A 21,939-nucleotide genomic window follows, 5' to 3' on the forward strand; every position below is an offset into this window, starting at 1 on the left:
ATTTAATTTTCAATCCATGTAGTCTATTTCTTGTCCACCCAGAAATTACTTTAGTATAATTACTTTGTCCTACTGCCATCCCATATCCAGAATGTACTTACTAATTGATCTATAACTCTTAAAGATCACAACTTTACTCCCCACTCCCTTCATCTTGATACAAATAATAAAAAAGCTTGGGGCAGTTAGGTGGAGCAGTGAATAGAGCACTGGCCCTGGAGAGGGGAGAACCTGAGTGCAAATCCAGCCTCAGACACTTAACACTTACTAGCCTTGTGACCTTGGGCAAGTCACAACCCCAACTGCCCTGCATTCCCCCTCCAAAAAAAAAAAAGGCAAAATAATAATAATAAAGCTTAAAAAAGCTAATTCAACTCTGAATTGTGTCTCTCTACTCCATTTAACTGAAATGTGCTTTAAAAAGAAAACATCTTGTGCAATCATTTAACTTTTTCAAACCATTTTCATCTGTTCTCATTTCATCTTCATACATTTATGTACTTGTGGTACAGTAAGGTATTACCTCCCTCAATCGACAGATATGCAAAGACACAGAGGATTAGCAAGATTATAAGGCTAACTCCCAGCAGTGGTAGGAGAACCTGGAGTAGAACATGGATGTCTGGACTGCCAGTACATTATCTTTCAAGCAAGGCTAAGACCTCCTAATTTTCAAGGTCTGTTTTTATTCTATCCAGCAAAAAACAAATTCATATCTTAAATCCGTTGAGGAACAGGTAAACTTTTCTGAGCAAAATCCACACAACAATGATCTTGTCACAAATCCTAAGGGAAATTTCACTTTGCAGTACTATTACAAAAAAATGAATCGAAGCCCAAATAGTTTACTGGGTCAGCAAACTGGGGGGGGGGGAAATCTACCCTTGGTGACAAGGAAGGCAATGATTCTATTATTCTACTTTTCCATTAATCCAATGCACATTTCTTCTGACCACTTTTGGTCCCTCCTCTTTATTTTTCAATTAAGGATTTGCTATACTAAGCATCTTTGTTGCCAAATGATCCAACAATGGAGGCCTTTAATCACTGCTATACTGATTCCTTAATAAAAATACTTGGCATCAGTTTGAGGCAGCTTAAACTAGGAATTAAATGAACTCTACATATATCAGGTACCCTTTATTTCACAGTATGAGATTTCACCAAGGTATGAGATATCACCAAGTATAAAGCCTCATACTTTCAGAAGAGAGCCCTACTATTCAAAGATAATAAGTTATCCAAGTATGGCATCACTTAATACAAGAGGAAATCATTCAACCAATTTTATTCCAATCTTATCATGTTCTGTGGAGGCTGAAAACTTAAGATAGAAGGCAACAGTATTCTGAATTATACTGAGACCAACAGAACTTTATGTAAACAAGGTTTACAAATAGAAAGCAAGGCACAGTGTATAGGAGGCTTCAGGAAAATCTGAGTTCCAAGTTCTGACTTTGACCCAAACTAATTGTATGACCCCTAGACAAGTCATTTAACCTCTCAAGGTTCCTAGGTATCTAAGATTATAAAATACAGAGAGATGCCTAACTTGCTTTGGGGAAGGGCTCTTCTACATTAGGAATTCCCTACATATTGACAAAATCGCTGGTCCCAGATCAAAGAAATGCCTTGCCATCATTATCAGTTTACGCCACAATTCAATTCAAAAACCTTATGACAGTATCTGGTACAAAGTAGGAACTTAATAAATGCTTGTTGACTGACATTTATGAGGGTCTTGTTATATGCAAAACACTAAAAAAATGAATGAACTAAAAAAAAATGAACACTTAAGTCAAATGAGTTAAAACTTATTTTCCATTATCATTTCTCTAAACTGTGTGATCCTCAAAGCACTGACCTCAGTTAACTATAGCAGAGACAAAAAGGTGCAATTAATTTTAAATAGCTTGATCAAACCAGCTGCCAGGTTAATTAATAAGATAAGAAATGTCAAAACTGGTTTGTACAGTTAAAGTCATAGGCAGTTTAGCGACACAAGATCTCCTTAACTTCTATTAAACATATATAATCTGCAAAGCACATTCTTCAGAAACTACTTTTAAAGTATCTGCTGACACATACATGGGATTTAACGGATATGGCTCGCTGGATTAAAGAATCAAGAGGCCCGAGTTTGAATTCCACATCAATCCTGTACATTGTGGAAGAGATTTTCAAGTATAGGTGAAATATGACCACGAGGTCCCTTTCAACTCAAATGTGTAAGTAAATGTGTAATAATCTTGGGGAAGTGATAACTTCTCTCTGGGCCTCGTTTCCTACTCTTTTTTTTTAAAGCATTGTTGTGAGGAAGGAAAGCACTTTGTCAAGGTATTATCTTAACTAGCAATAATCGAGTCTTACATAAAGGCATTTTAAACCAAGTTTTCACAAATAAATCACAGTTTGCTGTTTTATCTCCAACAATGCTACATACACTCCTCACCCCATCAGCCCCATGACTTTGTCGGGGGAAAGGACATCACCACCAAAAGACCAGCTCAATCATTCAATTTTCCCCTACCCAGTAGAAAACAAAGACAGACAGAGAGACAGACCGTGGACAACTAGTTGTGGGTTGGGGTGAAAAAATGGAAGTAATTTCAAGTAAGTAAAACAAACGGAAACCACGTACTTTCCAGTTGGGGGTAGGATTTTCATGGTCCAGAAGTCACAAAGGCCTTAAGCAGAACATTCCTTCATCCCTGGGTGTGACAAACAGGAGGGGCTACCAGAAGTTTACTCAGGTACTTCGCTAGGGTGCCCTAAAGACACCCATAAACCACCAGGAAATCAAATGCAACTCCAGGTTAGCCATCTCCGAATTCCTGGGAGTTAGAAGTAAGTTCAGGACACAGTTTCTCTTCCCCCTCCACCCCCCCAAAAAGAACCAAACTTGGCGTGCCCGGAGTATTGCCCAATGAAGTAAAGGAAGTTTTTGTGTTGTTTGTTTTCTGACTGGGGTAGAAATCAAAACCAGAATAGGACTCTAGGAAGAAAATGGGGGGCCGGAGTATCGGGAGCCGCGCAGCAACCGCGGCTCGGAGAAACCTGAGAAGGTGAAGCTGGAACACTGGGCAGAAGTCCGGTCAGGGGCCCGAGGAGCTCCGGGACAAGCCCCCAAGGGCGCTGCTCTAGAGGAGAACTCAGGGCCGGGCCGGAGGCAAGAGACTGCCCTGGCGCCGGGCTCCGACTGACTGAGGGGAGGTGGGCGGGGCGGTGGCGGCCAAGGGCCCGGCTCACCTTTAAAGAAGCGGAGAGCCAGGGTGTACAGCTCCTCCAGACCGAAGCCCCAGAACTCCTCCAGGCACAGAGAGTCGTCCGCCACTGTCACCCGGCCCGAAGCTGGGGGCGCCGCTGGGGCCGGGCCCTCAGCCGCCGCCTCCTTCTCCCCAGCCTCCCGCCTCCTCTCCGACGCCGACTCGGGTTCAGACCCCGCCGGGGGAGGCGGCAGCAGCGGAGCCCCATCGGCGCTAGGCCGCTCCTCCGGGTCGGGGCTCAGAGTAAGACCGTCGATGGAGACCTCGAGCCGCTCCGCGCTCAGCACCCCCGCCATCTCGGGCTGCGCCTCCTCTGCTGCGGACAGGCGGCGGCCACGTATCTACTTCCTGCTGCCCTCTGACCTCCGCCGGCCCACAGCGGAACTTCCGGGAGGAGAAGCGGTAGGAAGGACAAGTATGGGTTACCCCGCCCCCAAGGACGTTCCTTTCTCCCAGGCTCCGCCCCTTCGGCTTCTCCTCCCCAGTCACTTTGGGAGGGCAGAACGCCCAGGAATATCCCTGATGGCGACCCGTAGCCCCCACGTGGCAAATCTCCATTTAGGTTCTTTTCCCGTGAATCTGACGGACTGTTATGCTTGGTGTTTAAAGCCTGAGCAAGCTGGTCCCAACCTGTTCTAGCAGGCCTTTGCACGAGCTCTCTCCTTGCATAGGATGTTTTCGACTACTGGCTCTTGGAATCCCTAATTCCATTCAAGGCCTACCAAGATCCCAAGACCGCCAGCCTCAATTAGATTTTGTGTGATCTCCCTAATGTTTAGTTCCATGCCCTATTAGCCCAAAGGAAATTACTTTCCATTTACTTTATTAGCTGTTTACACACCGTGCCACACCCAGCCCAGTAAATTGTAAACATGACTTTTCATTTTTTTATCTTTCCATCCCCCGTGCCTGGAACATAATTTAATAAATGCTTATTGATTTGAGCTGCCACCAAGCCCACAAAGGGTCATGCCCTCTGCTCTGGGACCACCCTCATTCCTCTACCCCAAACTTGGCCTGAGACCCTGTAAATCCTTGCCCCTCAATCAGCAGGCACCTGTTCCTGTACTATCTACGGTGCAGAGTCTGACTATTTTCCATCCCCTCCTAACCTCTGTCCTTTGGCAAACTCACCCATTCTGATGACTTCGGCTCCCTCTTCTATATAGATGTCTCCCAAATATGAGTTTTTGGCTCTGCCCTCCCTTCTGACCTCCGAAGCCACGTCATTGTAAAATGAGGTTTCAGCTGATCCAGCTCTAGACCTATGGTACTGGGACCTCTAGCTGCATCCAGGGCTTGTCCTTCTTGACCTGCCTTCACTTCAAAATAAACATGTCCAAAGCTGAGCTTATTTCTTCTAAGCCTTTTCCTCTCCCTGAGGTTCCTAATTCTTTTTAATAGCATTGCTATCCTGGTCACTGAGACTGAAATTCAGAGTCATCTTTTTAAAAAGGATACTTTTAATAATCCACTTTTTTTTTTTTAATGACAGAAAATTCAGACCCACTTGATATGGATGCCCAGGTCATCCATCTACTCCACTGTCTCCTTTAGATTTCTCCAACATGCTCCTTCAGGGGTACCTTCTCTCTTGCCCTTACCTTTTCTTTTCTGTATTTTCTTCCAGGTTAGATAGATTGTTAGCTCCTTGAGGGCAGGAACTATCTTATTTGTACCTGTCTTTCCAGCTTTTAGCATAGTGCTGGGAATATTGTACGTGCTTAATAAATGTTTATTGGCTATTGTTGATTGACAGAGATATTCTGTGATAAGTCAAGTTGAATGTGTTACTATGATTGTTTAAAGGCTTCTATGAAGCAGTAACCCACCAGAGTGCAATATTCAAATGTAGCATAACCTTAGCTCAGTGCCATAACTGATCAAGGGCCAGATTCTACTTGCAATTCTATCTCTTATATCCTTCCATTTTTCCATTTCTACCAGTACCCTGGTACTGAATCTCATTATATCTGACCTGAATTATGGATAAATCAATAAGCATTTATTAAGTGCCTAATAATGTACAAGTCAGTGTATTAGGCACCAGGGATACAAGAACAAAAATGAAACAGCCCTAACTCTCAAGGAACTCACATTCTAATGAGGGAAACGATATGTAAATAACTAGGCATATACAAGATATAAACAGAGTGGATAGAATAGAATCTGAAAGAGGAAGGGACTACAAGATAAGAAGAAGAAGACATTGGGAAAGGCCTTCTGTACATGGTGGGACTTGAGCTAAATCTTGAAGGAAGTCAGGAAAACAGTGGAGGTGAGGGGACAGAGCATTCCAGCATAAGGGAGAGCCAATGCAAAGACACAGAAAGTAAAAAAATGAAGAATCTTGTGCAAAGAACAGCAAATAGGCTAATGTGGCTGAATTGCAGAGTACACAAAAAGGACTAAAATGTAAGAAAACTGGAAAAGCAGTAAGAGGCCAGATTATGAAGAGCTTTAAATGCCAAAGATAGGAGTTTACATTTAATCATGGAGGTAATAGAAAGCCACTGCAGCTAATTGAGCAGGGCCAACTGATAGGTCTATATCCCAAAGACGCACACAAAAAAAAGAGGGAAGGACCTATTTGTACAAAAATATTTATAGCAGCTCTTTTTGTGGTGGCTAAGGGTTGGAAATCTAGAGGATGTCCATCAATTGGGGAATGACTAAACAAGCTGTGGTATGATTGTGATGGGATATTATTATGCTATAAGAAATGACAAACAGGTTGATTTCAGAAAAACCTGGAAAGACTTAAATGAACTGATGCAAAGTGAAGTGAACAGAACAGAACCAGGAAAATGTTGTACACCATAACAGCAATATTATACAATATTGGGTCAACTGTGAATGACTTAGCTCTTCTCAGCAATACAGTCATCCAAGACAATTCCAAAGGATTCATGATGAAGCACGCTATCCACCTCCAGAGAAAGAACTGACAACTGTATGAATATAAATGGAAGCATGCTATTTTTCACTTTCTTTCTTTCATTCTTTTTTTATTCAAATCCTCTTGTACAAAATGACTAATGTGGAAATGTTTTACATGCGTTCACATGTACAACCAATGTCTGATTGCTTACTATCTCAGGGAGGGGGAAAGGAAAGTACAGAAGGAGTGATAGAATTTGAAATTAAAAACTTCTTTTAAAAAGTTTAAAAATTCCTTTAACTTGTAATTGGGAAAAAATAAAATATATTTTTAAAAAGTGAGCAGGGCAATGATATGCTCTAGAAAAAACACAGTGGTAGTTGAGTGAAAGGTGAATTAGTGAGGAAAGACTTAAGGCAGGAAGATCAGTTAGAAAGCTAGTGTAGTAGTCCAGGAGAGAGGTGAAGAGGTCCTGACTTAAGGTTTCGGCTCTGTAAATGAAAAGAAGGAAATATATCTACAAGAGGTCATATAAGAGTAGAAACAAAAAGACTTGCAGACTTAAACAAACAGCTTAGATGTGCTTAGTCAGTGATATAGAGGATTTGAAAATGAACTGAGGTTGCAAGCCTAGGCTACTGGGAGGATAGTGGTGCTCTTGAGGGAATTAACCAAAGGGGAGGATTTTGAGGGAAAGATAATAAGCTCTGTTTTGAACACATTGAGTTTGAGATGCCTATTGGGAACCAGTTCAAGATGTCCAAAAGGTACTTTGTGATGCATCAGTGAGATGAAAGGAGAGAAAGGGCTCTATGCAGATCTGGGAATCATCTTCATAGAGATGACAAGTGAACCTATGAAAGGGATGAGTTCACCAGGTAAGATAGCTTAGAACAAAAAGAGAAGAAGACCCTGGACAGAGCCTTGGAGGACACCTATGGTTAGTGGCTATAACATGGATAAAAAAAAAACACAGCAAATGAGACAGAAAAGGGGTGGCAGGAAAATCAGGGTCATGAAAACCCAGAGAGAAGAAAATGTCCAGGAAATCTACAGCATCAAATGCCATCAGCTAAGACTAAAGCTGAAGTGATAGATATCACAGTTGCTCTTGAAGGATATGTCTAGCAGAGCAGAGGGATAGCGTGGAATCAGAGAACTCACCCAGTACTGTAATTTGGCTGAGATGTCATGCCCAATGAGTTGTTATTTAAGCACATTGTGAATCATTGAATCAACTCAGTTTAGCAACAGAAGCATCTGTTCAACACAGAAATACATTCAAATTCATTAAAGGAGTTTTATGTACAGTTCCTAAGACAGAAAGAAGACAATGAAGTTTCTAGGTCAGAGTTACGAGTTTTCCTGGGCATATGGGTTTTCCTTCTTTATGCATTTTTCTGACGGGTTTGTGCATGCCCACTCTTCCCCATAGACATCAAGTACATTGGCAGGAGAGTATGACTCAGGTATATTCATGGACTGTGATACATTTGTTAATCAAGCCTTTACCTTATGAGTACCTGTGATATTATTTCTTTTACCTTATTGTTAAGTCAATAATTATATTTATGACCCAAGGTATCATCTTTTTGAGTGACTAGGATTATGTAAATAGAAGCTTATTAGTGGGGTTTCTTGAAAGCTATAGCAATGAGTGGGGGTATAGTCCCCCACAAAAGGGTTATCTCCAGAACTCTGAGTTTGAATAATGTTGCCCAGTGGTGGTCTGAGACCTATCAGCATGAAGGGAGGCTGAAGTGAGCAAGATAGGCAAAGGATGAATATCAGAGTCAAGCTCCATTGTAATGGTCATGGGAATTGGAAGATCTTCCCTGCCCCTTAATAGGCCTAATGTAATCCCCTGGAGCAAGTGGTGGGAGAAGTTTACTCAAGGAGTGGAGCAGAGCTCAGAGGAAGCTGAGGGTCAGAGCATGTAGAGCTGGGGGAGAGAAAGGATTCAGGCAAGAAGAGAGCTAGGCTTGTGAGTGTTTGTGGAAAGACTTTGGGATGGTGTTTCCTCCTGCTCTGTTATGGTGTATTAATTTCTTTGTTGCTATGATGGATTTGGTTTTCTGGTATCTGAATAAATGTTTTGGTTCTGTCTTCTATATGGAGAGTTTGTTATATTTTGCAATTCAGAACTACATCTGCATATTCATAGTTGCTGTCGGTGCCGTGAATATTGCATCAGCACTATACACATACTTCTTACTCTTACTCAAAGTTAGATCGAGGTCTTTGGTTGAGGAAACCCAACTCTGTACCAGGAAGAGGGTCGAAAGTCAAGACCAAGATTAAAAAGATACAAACTTGCTGGGATGACCTTACTCTCCCTTCTCTTATTCATGTTATATCAGACCTCAGAACCAAACACCCAAGGAAGTAAAAATGGAAAGACTTTTTCCAGTCACAGAGTAAGGATCTTTACTCTTTCTGAAAAGATACAATACTACCCCAGGAGAAGACTGAAGCTATGCCTGGAGGTAGAGAAAGATCGACTATGAGCTAGAGATGAGAGAGCAAAAGTACAGACAATGGCAGAGACCCCAGAAAAGGAAGAGTTCCCAGGACTCTGGGAAGAAGGTTGCTTGGGCTTATTGGGCAGGAGTATTGTAAGAACAGATAGTATATTGCTGAAACAATATCCTTCCCCCAACTACAAATCTCAAGTTGATAGTCTTTCTTCCTCCCTGCAGGCTTGCTCATGGAAGCCTAAACCCTTTTCTGGGGCACAAGAAAATCTGTGCCTTTCTTTGTTTTAAATGCATACTTTTTCTTTATAAACAGTGCTGATCACAGGCCTTTGCAAGTTTGAGTGTGTTTATTGGAAATGTATTTGGAAGGAGACAAAAAAGAGAAACATCCATAGAAAAGAGAGAGATGTGACCTTGAGATACTTTGCTAGATTCCTTTGGCAGGGGGTTCAGAGTCACAAAAGATAAAATGATCCTTCAATTCAACTCTCCAGAGCAGAAGAGAAACTCGTATATTATGATGTTAAGCTTTCTTTTGCTTTTCTTTGTACACCTCATACTTTGCACAGTGCCTGATACATAGAAGGGATTAATAATGCTAATTGATTGACTGAGTTAGTATTAGAATGGAGAGTAAAAAGGAATGATTTAACAAAACCTTTCATTACCCTGCTCCCTCACTGTTTTTCTTAGATTATCTCCCCAGTAAACTAATTAAAGGCAAGGATTGATTTTTTTTTTCTTTGTAGCCCTAGTATATAGCACAATGGTAATAGATGCAGCTAGGTGGTTCAGTGTCCAGTGGATAGAACACTGAACTTGAAGTCAGAAAGATCTGAATTCAAATCCTGCCTTAGGCACTTATTAGCTATGTGATCCTAAGTGATTCACTTAATGTATCTAAATCTCAGTTTCCTCATTTATAAAATGGAGATATTAATGATAGGATTGATAGGGTTAATAATGATAGGGCACTTGATAAGTTTGTTGTGAGAATCAAATGAGATAGCATTTTTTAAATGGTACATATATATCTATATGTAGATATCTAGATATCTATATATATCAGTTTGGTGGCATAGGGCCAGGATCAGGTCCTGGAGTCAGGAAAATTCATCTTCCTGAATTCAGATTTGACCTCAGACACTTACTAGCTCTGTGACCCTAGGCAAGTTACTTAACCCTATTTGCCTCAGTTTCCTCATCTGTAAAATGAACTAGAGAAGGAAATGGCAAACCTTCCAGTGGCTTTACCAAGAAAACCCCAAAATGGGTCCATAAAGAGTTGAACACGACTAAAACAACTGAATAAAAATAACACAATTAATAAATTTTGTTGTTATTTGCTGTCCCATAAATAATCAATTATTTAAATAATTAAATTCAACAAGTATTTCCTGAAATGTACAAGACTCGGTACTCAACATCAATCATTAATCTTTTTATACTTTTCATTTGCTATAGTGCCTTTCTCAGGCAGGGGTGGGTAACCTTTGGCCTCAAGGCCACATGTGGCCCTCTAGGTCTTCAAGTTCGGCCCTTTGACTGAATCTAAACTTCATACCTAGAGGGTCACATGTGACCTCAAGGCTGCAGGTTCTTTACCCCACAGGCATTTTAATAAACATTTGGCAAATTGCATTGAATTGTGATCAACAAGATTTTTGGGGGTGTACATCTATATGGCAGCAACAAACGCATTTTAATGGGGAAGGGAGCACCCTTACCAAAATATCTGATTCGGAACCATGAATAGAGTCTGGGGAACCACCTGGAGGTATTTAAGCACTTAGTACTACTATTTTCTCTTCCACATCTTGACTTTCCCCATCGAGGTTTCCATATAATGCGGATCCACATAAGAAATTAAATGGGAATTTGGGGAGTTTTGCAGTAGCTGCAGACAACATTCAAAGGCCTGCAGATGACATAGAGCCTATGACCAAATACTTAACCCAAATTTTACAATAAGGCACTATAAACACCCCACAAAACAAAAAGAAAAAATTCAGAATTCTTTTCTGGTATGAAGGGAGGGCCAAAAATTTTTACACATATTAACCAGATAGAGGGGGTGCCACACACCTAACACTCAAGATGTGGAAGGGATAACTGTAATTACCAAGTGTTATTTACCCAAATGTTCCTTACAAAGAGCTGTCCATGACTGTTAGATTTGCCAAACCCTTCAAGAGAGCCTAGGTCCAGAGAGAAAGTCAAGTTCTTTGGATATCTTAACAAACATAATTGACACTTCTTCTGTTACGGTGCTCTTGCTGACTTTCCCAAAGCCGGGCTAACTATTTGGGGTTAACCCTGAAGGGATGGAGTACCTCTCCTCTGATGCTATTGACGGAAGCCTCAAAGGGCTGTACATCTACTGTTAGCCACCAATGAGAATATCTCTATTCTGTTTGTTCTTTGTTGTTGTTCAGGCCTTTCAGTTGTGTCTGACTCTTCATGACTCCATTTGGGGTTTTCTTGGCAAAAGATACTGGCATGGTTTTAATTTCCTTCTCCAGTTAATTTTGTAGATGAAGAAACTGAGGCAAATGGAGTTAAGTGACTTACCCAGGGTCACACAGCTAGTAAGTATATGAGGCCAGATTTGAACTCAGGAAGGTGAGCACTATCCACTGTGCCACCTAGCTGCCCCTGTCCCACCTAATTATCACTTAACATCAATTTTTTTAACAAAGAAATATTTACTTCAAAGACATAATAATAACAGAAGTATAAACATTTTCCCCAGACACCTTAGGGGCACACTCTCCCTTATACCATTTTGGTACTTGGGGTGAGCACGCTCAGATTTGGCAGTTTCTACATAGCATTGGTCCCACCAAGTTCACACCCAGGGTGGAATGACTGCCCCATGAGTCCTTGCTTCCACTGGGTAGGATACTCTTCAGGGAATCAATAAATGGCCTTGCCTCCTGGATGGCCTGCTCTCCTAACCTTTCAAAACTTACAAGGTAGTTTCCTGAACTGGACATCACATCTTTCATGGGGCCATATGTCAGCTTTGAGGGAGAGGGCCCAAGGCCTCTCCCCTTATGTTACTGACTCCCACTAGCCTTTGTCATCCATGGAGTCAAACCAAGACCAGATGTCCACCAATAGGGAGGGTCAAGGTCAGCTAAGGTCTTTGGAAGGCAACTACAGCTATGCAATTGTCCACCACTTAGGAGACCAGAACCAGTTATAAAGTGTCTAAGCATGCCCCAGAGACTTTCCAAGATACTTCCATCATAGAATATCACAACTCTCCCAGAAGCAGTGACCTCATCAGCCAAGCATGCTGATGTACTTTGGGAATGGATTCATCTTCTGTTACATATAAAAATAGTTTTACCTTAACAAATTATAAAAAACATTGGTTCTGGAGCCAGAACTTGTTCTTCTCTCATGTCCAACTCTTTGTGACACCATTTGGGGCTTAGCTAATATACTGGAGTATAGTTTGCTAATTCCTTCTCCAGTTCATTTTACAGATGAGGAAACTGAAGCAAACAGGGTTAAGTGACTTGCCCAGGGTCACACACCTAGTAAGTGGCTGGATTTAAACACAGGAAGATGAGTCTTTCTGACTCTAGGCCCAAGGCTCTGTGCACTATGGTGCCACCTTGCTGTCATAGTCAGAAGACCTGGGTTCAAACCCCACCTCTGGGATGTGAAGACCTTGGGCAAAGTTTGAGTGCAAACTCCCTGGGTCTTTAAGTTTTCTCATGTATAAGATTAGGGGGTTGAACTAGAAGGAATGGACAAAGGCACAGAGGTCAGCCATTAAAAATACCTTGGTAATTTATCTGTTATAATTCCTGATCAATGTACTTAATCCTTTAGAGTATTCTACTTTTTTACTTAGTAATTTATCTTTATTTTTATTATTTCACAATAATAATATGCCTATCCATGTACCTATAAGCATATTTCAAGAAGATTTCAAAATTCATTTTGAATGTCAAAATTTGACAAACATTTATTGATCAACTACTATACAACAAGGGCTGTGTAGAGAGAGAGAAAAGAAAAAGAAATAATCTCTGACCTCAAAGAATCTAAATTATATCAGTAGGATACAAAATATAAACAAGTAATTACAAATTATACATAAAAATCTATAAAATAACTTCAAGAAGAGCCCCCAAACAACAGAGGGGATCAGGAAACTCCCATATAGCAAGTAGCAAAGCGAAGCATTCTTGGAGGCAGAGAGAAGACGAAATGCATTCTAGACTCTGAGGACCCACATGTGCAAAGGCCTAGAAATAGAGAAAGGATTGTAGTTAAAATGGCTATCAGGACAGTTTGACTGAAATGGAGAATTATTAAATGAAATTATCTAATTTGAAAAAAACAACAGTTGCTTGTGGCTTAACTAGGAACCTACATCCATGGCACTCCTTCTCTCTTATCCTGCCTATCTTCTAGAACCCCTTATGTCAGCATCTCTATGCCAGGAAACTTTCCAGTTACCTGACTAACTGGCAGCTCCCTACCTGTGACCCTGCAAATAGCAAACTAATCAGACTGCCTTCCCTATAAAACATCTAAAACACCCCTGATCTCTCAATTACCTGAGTGAAGATAAACCCCAAGGGTCCCAGCAAGATTGAAGATTCATTCTGGAAATAGCCCCTCACAAAACCACTGTTGACTGGCCTATCCGTCCACAGCTTAAGAATCATCATAGCCAAGGCTTACCAGCAACATTCTCAATTACATCCCTTCCATGGCCTTCTGCTCAGTTGTGGTCCCACTGTGGGAAGTCTTTGGGCTACCTTACTTTTGGAAGTGTCGACTGCTGGCCCAGTTTGGATGGTACACACTTTCTTAGTTCACTCTTCATGTTTTCTCTGTTAACTTCTGTATTCCCCAGGCTATCTCCAGTTAAACAAATTCAGCCCTTTCTAAAACAAGGTAAATAAAAGGGTCTCAACTTTCAGCATTTATTCACTTGTACGATACTTGAACATCCTATTCATGCTATCAACTGATTCCAACAGGGAGTAATATGAAATGAGACTCTATAGGTAGACAGAAGTCAGATTGTGGAGGGCTTTAAATGCCAGACTGAGGAATTTGCATTTTATCCTGGAGGTAATAGGGAGTCAATGCAGATTTTTAAAAAGGGGAGTGAAATGATCATATTAAGTTTGAAAACAGACCCATTGTTCTGTTTTAAATTAGAAGCTAAAATGATAAAAATCTGTTATTTCAAAATGATTGTTCTTCTTGGTCTAATTTTCCTACTTACTCAAGATTACCTGTATTTCCTTTTAATGAACTTTTTGATTTTCTAAAAAATCTAAAAATCCACTTAAAGCTCAAGAAAATTATTAACATGATGGATTTGATGAAACATGTGTGGTCCAGTAAATACACTGGATAAGGTTTCATGCTATTAAAATAGAATCTACAGTATTTATGTTAATTAATCCTAAAATAATCATACTGAACTCTTTCAATGGAGTAAGTTTAGAATTGAATTACTCTCTTGATTAGGGCACATGGTGTGTTTATTCAAATCTTTTCATACTAGTAAAACCAACATGATCTTATAGGATAATCATAGGAAATATTTATTATTTTTTGAGATTGTGTAATATAGCCATTCTACATAATGGGGTTTTTGGCACTGACATGTAGTATCCCCTCACTCTCTCTGCCCCATCTCAGAAGCAGTAAGGATTGGGGCCAGGTAGCCAATAGGAAGTGAGGTCATGTAAATAGCTATGTCAAAGAACCTTTCCTCAACAAGGTAGAAAAGAGAAAGGGACAAAGAGCCCTGTTATAGTGACTCAGCTCCTTGCTGGGGCTGGCAGCTGATTCACTTCACTTTGTTCTTTGATGGGCTAGCCAAGGCCAGAAGCAGCTAGAGGCCCCACACAGCCCAAGCTCTGCAAAGCACAAACCCTCTGCTCCAAGTGGCACCAGATGCTGAGTCTAGAACCCTGGCCTGAGCCAAGATCCCGAATCCTTTCCCTGGCTTTGACTCTCAGGACTAGAGGTCCTCAAGAATTCTGCCTCATGATCCAATGAGTCAAATTTTTTTGTGTTTTTTCTAATTCTTAAAAAGTTTTATGGATATGTTTTGTTTTTCTATTACAATATGTATTTACAGATTGCCCCCCTCTGAGATGTCTCTGGTGACAAAGTAAAACAGTTATGTAAAACTAAAAATATAGTGACCTCATCTGAAAGCGCATGTGTCATTCATATCTATAGCTCCCTCAATCTCTCTCTCTCTATTAAATTAACAGAAATAGATATTGTTGCCCTCCCATCTCCCATAACCTATAGTGTATTTGGAGGAAAGGGGGAAAGAAAAACAAATTCCTTGTAAGACCTGCAGAACAATACAAAATAATTTCCCTCAATGGCTTTATTCAAATATATATATTTTACTGCAGTGAGTTAGATTTAAAAGAATACTCTTTTGCCAGCTTGAGGGAAAGCAGGAGTATGGAACTTTATAAACAAAAAGAAATGTCATGTCCTAGGTCAATCCAAAGTCTTGGGGAACTCCTGGAGTTTAGGAAAGTGGTGGGCTTACAACTTCTTGGAAGATATTTTATGTATTTATCATATAATGTGCTCTCATTATTATGTAATGCTTATTTGTTCATTGATTCTATGCTAAGCAGACATTGCATACAGTATCTAATCAAGCATTTCTGCTTCTAATAATAACAATGATAATATCTAATAATTATCTTGCTCCTACTATGTGTCAGGCACGGTGCCAAGTGCTTTATAAATATCTCATTTTATCCTCCCAACATTTCTTCAAGGTAGGTGCTACTCTGATGCCCTTTTTGCAGATGAGGAAATTGAGGCAAAGAGTTAAGTGACTTTTCCAGGGTCCCACAGCTAAGGAGTATCTGAGGCTAGATTTGCACTCCAGTCTTCCTGACTAAAGACCCAGCATTCTATCCACTGCATCATCTAACTCCAAAGTCAGTGCCTGTATGTCAAGGACAGATGATTGTTGCTCACAACTCACAAGAAGGGGGAGAGTGAGCCAGTGCATGGGGGCTCAGGGCTAATTTTGACTGGGTAGTTCCACAAATCCACACACCCCTTTTAACAAATCAGTGTTGTCCTATAGAGGAATGACCCTGTCTCTCTTTGTGCCCAGCTGGACACAGCCAAACTACCAGGTTAAACAGAAATGCCTAGTGAGTGGTTATTGCTGCCACCTGGTGGTTAAACATACAAATAGGAAAAATTTTGAAAAATAGCATCTTTTATTTTATTTATTTTATTTTTTTGCTTTTTCTTTTTGGAGGGCAATTGGGGTTAAGCAACTTGCCCAAGGTCACACTGCTAGTAAGCGTGTCAAGCATCTGAGGCCAGATTTGAACTCAGGTCCTCCTGACTCCAGGGCCGGTGCTACCTCTGCATCTTTTTTTTTTTTTTAAGAGAATCCTTCATCTCAGGCCTCATTTCTCAAATATATAGAGAACTGAGTCAAATTTTAAGAATACAAGTTATTTCCCATTTGATAAATAGTCAAAGGGTATCAACAGGAAGTTTTCAGAAGAAGAAATCAAAACTATCTAGTCATATAAAATGCTCTCAATAACTATTGATTAGAGAAATGCAAATTAAAACAACTCTGAGGTACCACCCCATATCTATCAGATTGAATAATATGACAGAAAAGGAAAATGCAAATATTGGAGGGAATATGGAAAATTTGGGACTTTAATATACTTTAATATAAAGTTGTGAACTGATCCATTCTGGAGAGCAATTTGGAACTATATCCAAAGGACCATAAAATCCTATATACCCATTGATCCAGAAACAGCACTAACTAGGTCTGTATCCCAAAGAGATTAAATAATAGTAAATGTTTATTGAGTAGCTGTGTTAGGGATATTTGGGGGAAAACAAAAATTATCATAAGGCCCATGATTTCATTTTTCCTTCTCTTCCGTAGAAAATTAGTATTCCCACCCCTTAACAATAGCTTATAAAGGATTTTAGGATTACTAAGCATTGTGAGTAACAATAGCCTGTGAATTATGCAGGACATGTATTAGCTACTTTTAAAAACGAGAAAAGTGGGGGCAGCTAGGTAGCACAGTGAATAGAGCACTGGCCCTGGAGTCAGGAGGATCTGAGTTTCAAAATCTTTCTCAAACACTTAACACAAAACTAGTCGGGTAACCTTGGGCAAGTCATTAACCCCAATTGCCCTGCCTTCGCTTCTCCAAAAAGCAAAAAACAAAAAAAAATTTGTAATGAGAAAACTGAGGCCCAGAAACTTTAAATGATCACATAGCTAGTAAGTGATAGGGCAAGGACTTGAACCCAGGTCTCCTGACTCCAGGACCTATACCACGCTGCCTTTCAAGATGCTGTAGTCTAATAATTCTCAGCTCTAGTGTGATTGTTGTTTCTTCCTTCTGGACTTGGCTACAGATTCCTCATCTATTCCCCCCCTTTATCTTTACTCACATTCTGTAACAACTTACTTTCCCAGACATCTCTTACCATTTTTCCTTTTACCTCAAACATCTTTGCCATTATTTCCTTCTCCTCCCCCAACTGGCATCATCCTAGCATCATCTGCCTTTTTAAGGAAGCAAAATAGGTAGTTCAATGGATAGTGTTAAACCTGGAGTCAGGAAGATCTGAGTTCAAATCCATTCTCAAACATTTTCTACCTATTTATTTTCTACCATTTTCTACCTGGGCAAATCAACCTCTCTGTGCCTCAGTTTCCTCATCTGTAAAATGAGAATAATAATAGCATCTACCTCCCAGGGTCGTTGTGAGGATAAAATGAGATGATATATATAAAACATCTTTATTATTATTGTTGTTGTTATTATTTATATGAAGTCTGAAGTCTATTTTTTTTTTTGCTTTTTTTGGAGGGGGGAAGGTTGGGCAGTTGGGGTTAAGTGATTTGCCCAAGTTCACATGGCTAGTTTTTGTGTTAAGTGTCTGAGGCCGTATTTGAATTCAGGTCCTCCTGACTCCAGAGCTGGTGCTCTATTCACTGTGCCACCTAGCCACCCCAGTCTATTTATATTTAACAGAGAGTTGGTTAGTAGTCCTTTGTGCTCAAAGAGGACCAAAATGACATCACTAGGTTGGGGTCAAGGTTGAGTATGTCTGACTGGTTGATCAGACCAATGTGAGCTCAGAAGGCTCTACTACAGGTCAGGCATACAAAGTCTCTATGAACATTTGGAAATATGTTTCTAAATTTGCACATCTCACATTTCGTTTGAGCTACTGCAATTCTACTTTCCTCACAGGGCATGTACAATACCTTCTCCGATGCAGGCACACCATGCTGAGTGGTCCTATGCCAATATCTCCCATGTCACAAATCAATGCCAGAGTTCTCCAGAGAGACCTTGAGAGTGTCCCTGTATTGCTTCTTCTGACCTCCATGTGAGCATCTAACTTTTTTGAATTTTCAGAAAAATAGTCATTTAGACAAACATATGTTTGGTAATTGAACAATGTGGCCAGCCCATCAGAGTTGCACTCTCTGCAGTAGAGTTCAAATGCTTGGCAGTTCAACTCCAGAAAGGACCTCAGTGTCCAGTACCTTATCTTTCCAGGTGATCTTCAGAATCTTCCTACAACTATTCAAATGGAAATGATTCTGTTTCCTGCCACAGCTCTGGTATACTGTCCAGGTTTCAGACATAAAACAATGAGGTCAGCACAACTCTGTAGACCTTAAGCTTGGTAGGTAACGTAATGCTTTTTTTCTCCCACACTTGCCTTTGGGGCCTCCCAAACACTGAACTAGCTCTGGCAATGCATGCATCAACCTCACCATCTATGTGTACATTCCTAGAAAGTATATTGTCAAGGTAAGTGGACAGCATTTAGATTTTCTCCACTTGCTGTAACCTATGTTTCCACATGTGAATGGTGCAGTGCTGGCTGGTGGAAAAATCTGTTTTCTTGGTTGTTGTCAGGTCAAAATGCACACAACTGGCAGAAAATTGATCCATCCTCCAAGGATTCCTAGTCTCAGAGGCTGCATTGAGTGCACAATCATCTGGGAACAAAAAAGTGGTGCACGAACTCTTCCTCCACTTTAGTCTTGGTTTGTAGCCTTTTCAAGTTAAATGATTTATTGTATTATAGCTGACTTTGATGCCATTTTTGTCCTCATTGAAGGCATCCAATAACATGACTGAAAACATCATGCTAAAAAAGAGGGGGGGAGCAAGCACACAACCCTGCTTCACTCCACTGGTGACTGGGAAAGTATGAGAGCTTTGTCCATTATCTAGAACATGTACAAGCATGCTGTCATGAAACTGGCATACAATACTGATGTACTTCTGTGGGCAACCAAATTTTGCTATGATCTTCCATAAACCCTCACAACTAACAGTATCAAAGGCCTTGGTCAGATCGACAAATGTTTTGTACAGACCTCTATTCTGCTCCTGGCATTTCTCATGGAGTTATCAGGCAGCAAACACCATACTGACTATTCCTTGACCCTTTCTGAAGCCACCCTGGCTCTTGAGTAGATGACCATCTTCCAGGTGAAGGATCAGCCTGTTAAGGAAGATTCTGGCAATGATTAAGAGAGAGGCAACTCTACTTTCCCCCATGATTGTCACAGGATAACCTATTTTATTTTCTTTTATAGAGATGGACAATGGAGGCTTCCTTGAACTCCTGGGAAATAACCTCCTCTTTCTATACAATCCAGAAGATTTCAGTTAGCTTTTGTATGAGCATGGACCCCCTGTCTTGTAAATCTCAGATGGAATAGAATCAGTACCAGGTGCTTTGCCATTTGAGAGGAGCCTAATAATATTCAGAACTTCCTCAGTTGGAAGTTCAGCTAGAGAGGATCAATGGCTTCAACACTTGTTGATGACGGCCTGTGGAGAACATTATGGAAGTGTTCAGCACATCTCTTCACTTAGCACTAATCAACCTAGCTCCATCAGCATTGAGTAGTCAAAATGCACCATAGGTCTTTAGCCCATAAATAGCCTTCAGGGCATCATGAAAGCACTTTGGATTATTACTATCAGTGTAAAACTGAATTCCATCTGCCTTCTTACTGAGACAAGAATCCTGCATCTCTCCAAGTTTCCCTTGCACTTTACTTTTGATGAAGTTAAATGGTGCCTTCTTAGAGATGAATGAACTATCCTGCTCATAAATAAACCCTGTGGAGTTCTCATTTTTCACTTAGCAGCTTCTGAATTTCCCCACCATCTTCATCAAACCAATCTTGATATATGTAAGTGTTCTGAAGCAGATGAGTAAATGCAATGCTATACACCAAATCTCTGAAAGCTGCCCACTCCTTTTCTGCTCCACTGTTTCCAACTGTATATCATTTCTGCTTTCCTCCAAGTTAGCAACAAACTGTTCGTGCAGAGAGAATTCCTCTAATCTATTGACATTAAGTCTTCTGGTAGTTATCTTGCCTCTGCTTTTGTTGAATATGAATGTTTAGCTTGGGGAAGATAAATCTATGACTGATCAGGTCACCCTGTGTCACACATAGCCTTTGTCACTTTCACATCCTGTCTGTCTCTTCTTATAACAACAGTCAATGTTGGTGATGAGAAGATCATGAGACACACAAGTCTTCGATAGTAAATGACTGTTGCTGTTGTTTCCAACTCCATTCCTCCCAAGGACTTCCTGCTATGTCTGATAGTCTGTGCCCACTGTGGCATTTTAAAGTCACCCAGAATTACAAGCTTGTCCTCTTTCAGCACATTGATGATGAGGGTCTCCAGGTCTTCACAAAATTCTTCTTTGACCTCGTCAGTGTTTGTCATGGAGCACATGCACTGATGATGGTGTTTTTTATGCAATCACGTTGCCACTTGTAAGCCTGTTGTCCACTCCTTTTGGGAGGCACCCAAGCTTGTTGACTAGATTAGTTTTGGTTGCAAAACTGGTGCTCCCCATCACTGGAGTCCCTCCAGAAAAATGTGCATCCAGCTCCAATTTCAGTAAGCTGTCCTTCATTTGCCAGCTTTGTTTCACTCAAGGCTGCTATCTGGATACCATGCCTGCTGAGTTCTCTCACAAGAGCTATTTGTCTTTCAGGTCTACTGGATTTCATGCTGTCCATAAGTGTGCACACATTCCACATATCATTAGTGAGTGGAATCATCTTCACAAAAGTTTTTGTACATTTTTTTTTTGTATTTCAACTGCAGGGTGGGATCCCTACCTGGCATGGTAAGCAGGTCAGGGCTGAGTGAAGCAGACAATTTCAAGGACAACTTTTCTAGCTCCTTCCTCATGCCAGGTGAGCAGTATGGTCTTTCATTTTCTTGCCTTTTTTTTTTGGAGGGCAATTGGGGTTAAGTGACTTGCCCAAGGTCACACAGCTAGTTTTTGTGTTAAGTGTCTGAGGCCGGATTTGAACTCTGGTCCTCCTGACTCCAGGGCTGGTGCTCTATTCAGTGGGCCACCTAGCTGCCCCTAGCAGTATGGTCTTTCAAAAAGATTGCTCAGACACCCAAGGGACTGCCATATTTTACTGCTGCTTCAGTACAGTGAGATGACCTTAATGCCTGGGCTGCCTGTGTGTAGGGTTGTGTACATCACTATAGGATTTTGAGTTAGGTAAAAATGATAAAAACGGCATGAGTGATATCATTTAAATTGCACATAAATTGGATTTAAGTGACGCAGAGTTGCATGAAGTCACTGTTCTCAGTGTCTCTTCCAGTCATGGAGTCCAGAAGACTAGCAATAGTTTGGGATGCAATGGATGACCTTGGCATCTTCCGTGTCTAACCAAGTTCTAAGCACTCCATAGCTCCTCCTGATTCAGCTGCCTTCATGGCCATTGGAACAAATTGTTCTCATCTGCCCATTTTAGTGGGGGAAGTCTTCACGTGTTTGGTGATACCCCACCAACTCACCAATGGGTTTGAGGCCCCTCAGTTACCCTCAGTTTGGTTTAGTTTGTCTGCCACAACAATTTACCAGAGTGGCTGCTGAGCTTGCTACAACTTCTTGGAGCCACAGGTAAGAGTTAGATAAGAGGTGGACGCCAAAGGTGGATGAGCAGCCCTGAAAAGGGCTCAGTAACCCTCATACCAGAGGTGCTAGTCCTCCCTGAATGCCCAAATACCCCATTTAGAAGAGTGTAGAGTATACGATAGACATAAAAACCCTAACTACTTGGATAAGGACGCAGTATGTGGGTCTTCTGGGAAAGAAACACAAAACACTTCTGAAAAATTGGACAGTGGCGGGGTAGAAATTAGGGTTAGACCTGTACTTCATGTCTTATCCCAAGATAAGCTCCAGATGGACACATGACTTACAT

The 21,939-nt window shown here is 40.9% G+C and overlaps 2 protein-coding genes across 2 annotated transcripts in view; both read right to left on the reverse strand.

Annotated features, from left to right (window-relative positions):
* ACBD3 (acyl-CoA binding domain containing 3) overlaps positions 1 to 3,653 on the reverse strand; it is a 46,792-nt gene extending 43,139 nt beyond the window's left edge. The window contains exon 1 of the mRNA XM_069069101.1: positions 3,250 to 3,653. Coding sequence (XP_068925202.1) covers positions 3,250 to 3,562 — 313 coding nt within the window. The 5' untranslated portion in view covers positions 3,563 to 3,653. The remainder of the gene's footprint in view (positions 1 to 3,249) is intronic.
* SDE2 (SDE2 telomere maintenance homolog) overlaps positions 1 to 21,939 on the reverse strand; it is a 318,043-nt gene that overhangs the window by 246,403 nt on the left and 49,701 nt on the right. The gene's annotated exons all lie outside the window — the stretch shown is intronic.

This window comes from Petaurus breviceps, unplaced genomic scaffold, assembly GCF_028583685.1.
Source record: "Petaurus breviceps papuanus isolate PSGF00001 unplaced genomic scaffold, PetGlider_PUasm1.0 90778, whole genome shotgun sequence".
NCBI lineage: Eukaryota > Metazoa > Chordata > Mammalia > Diprotodontia > Petauridae > Petaurus > Petaurus breviceps.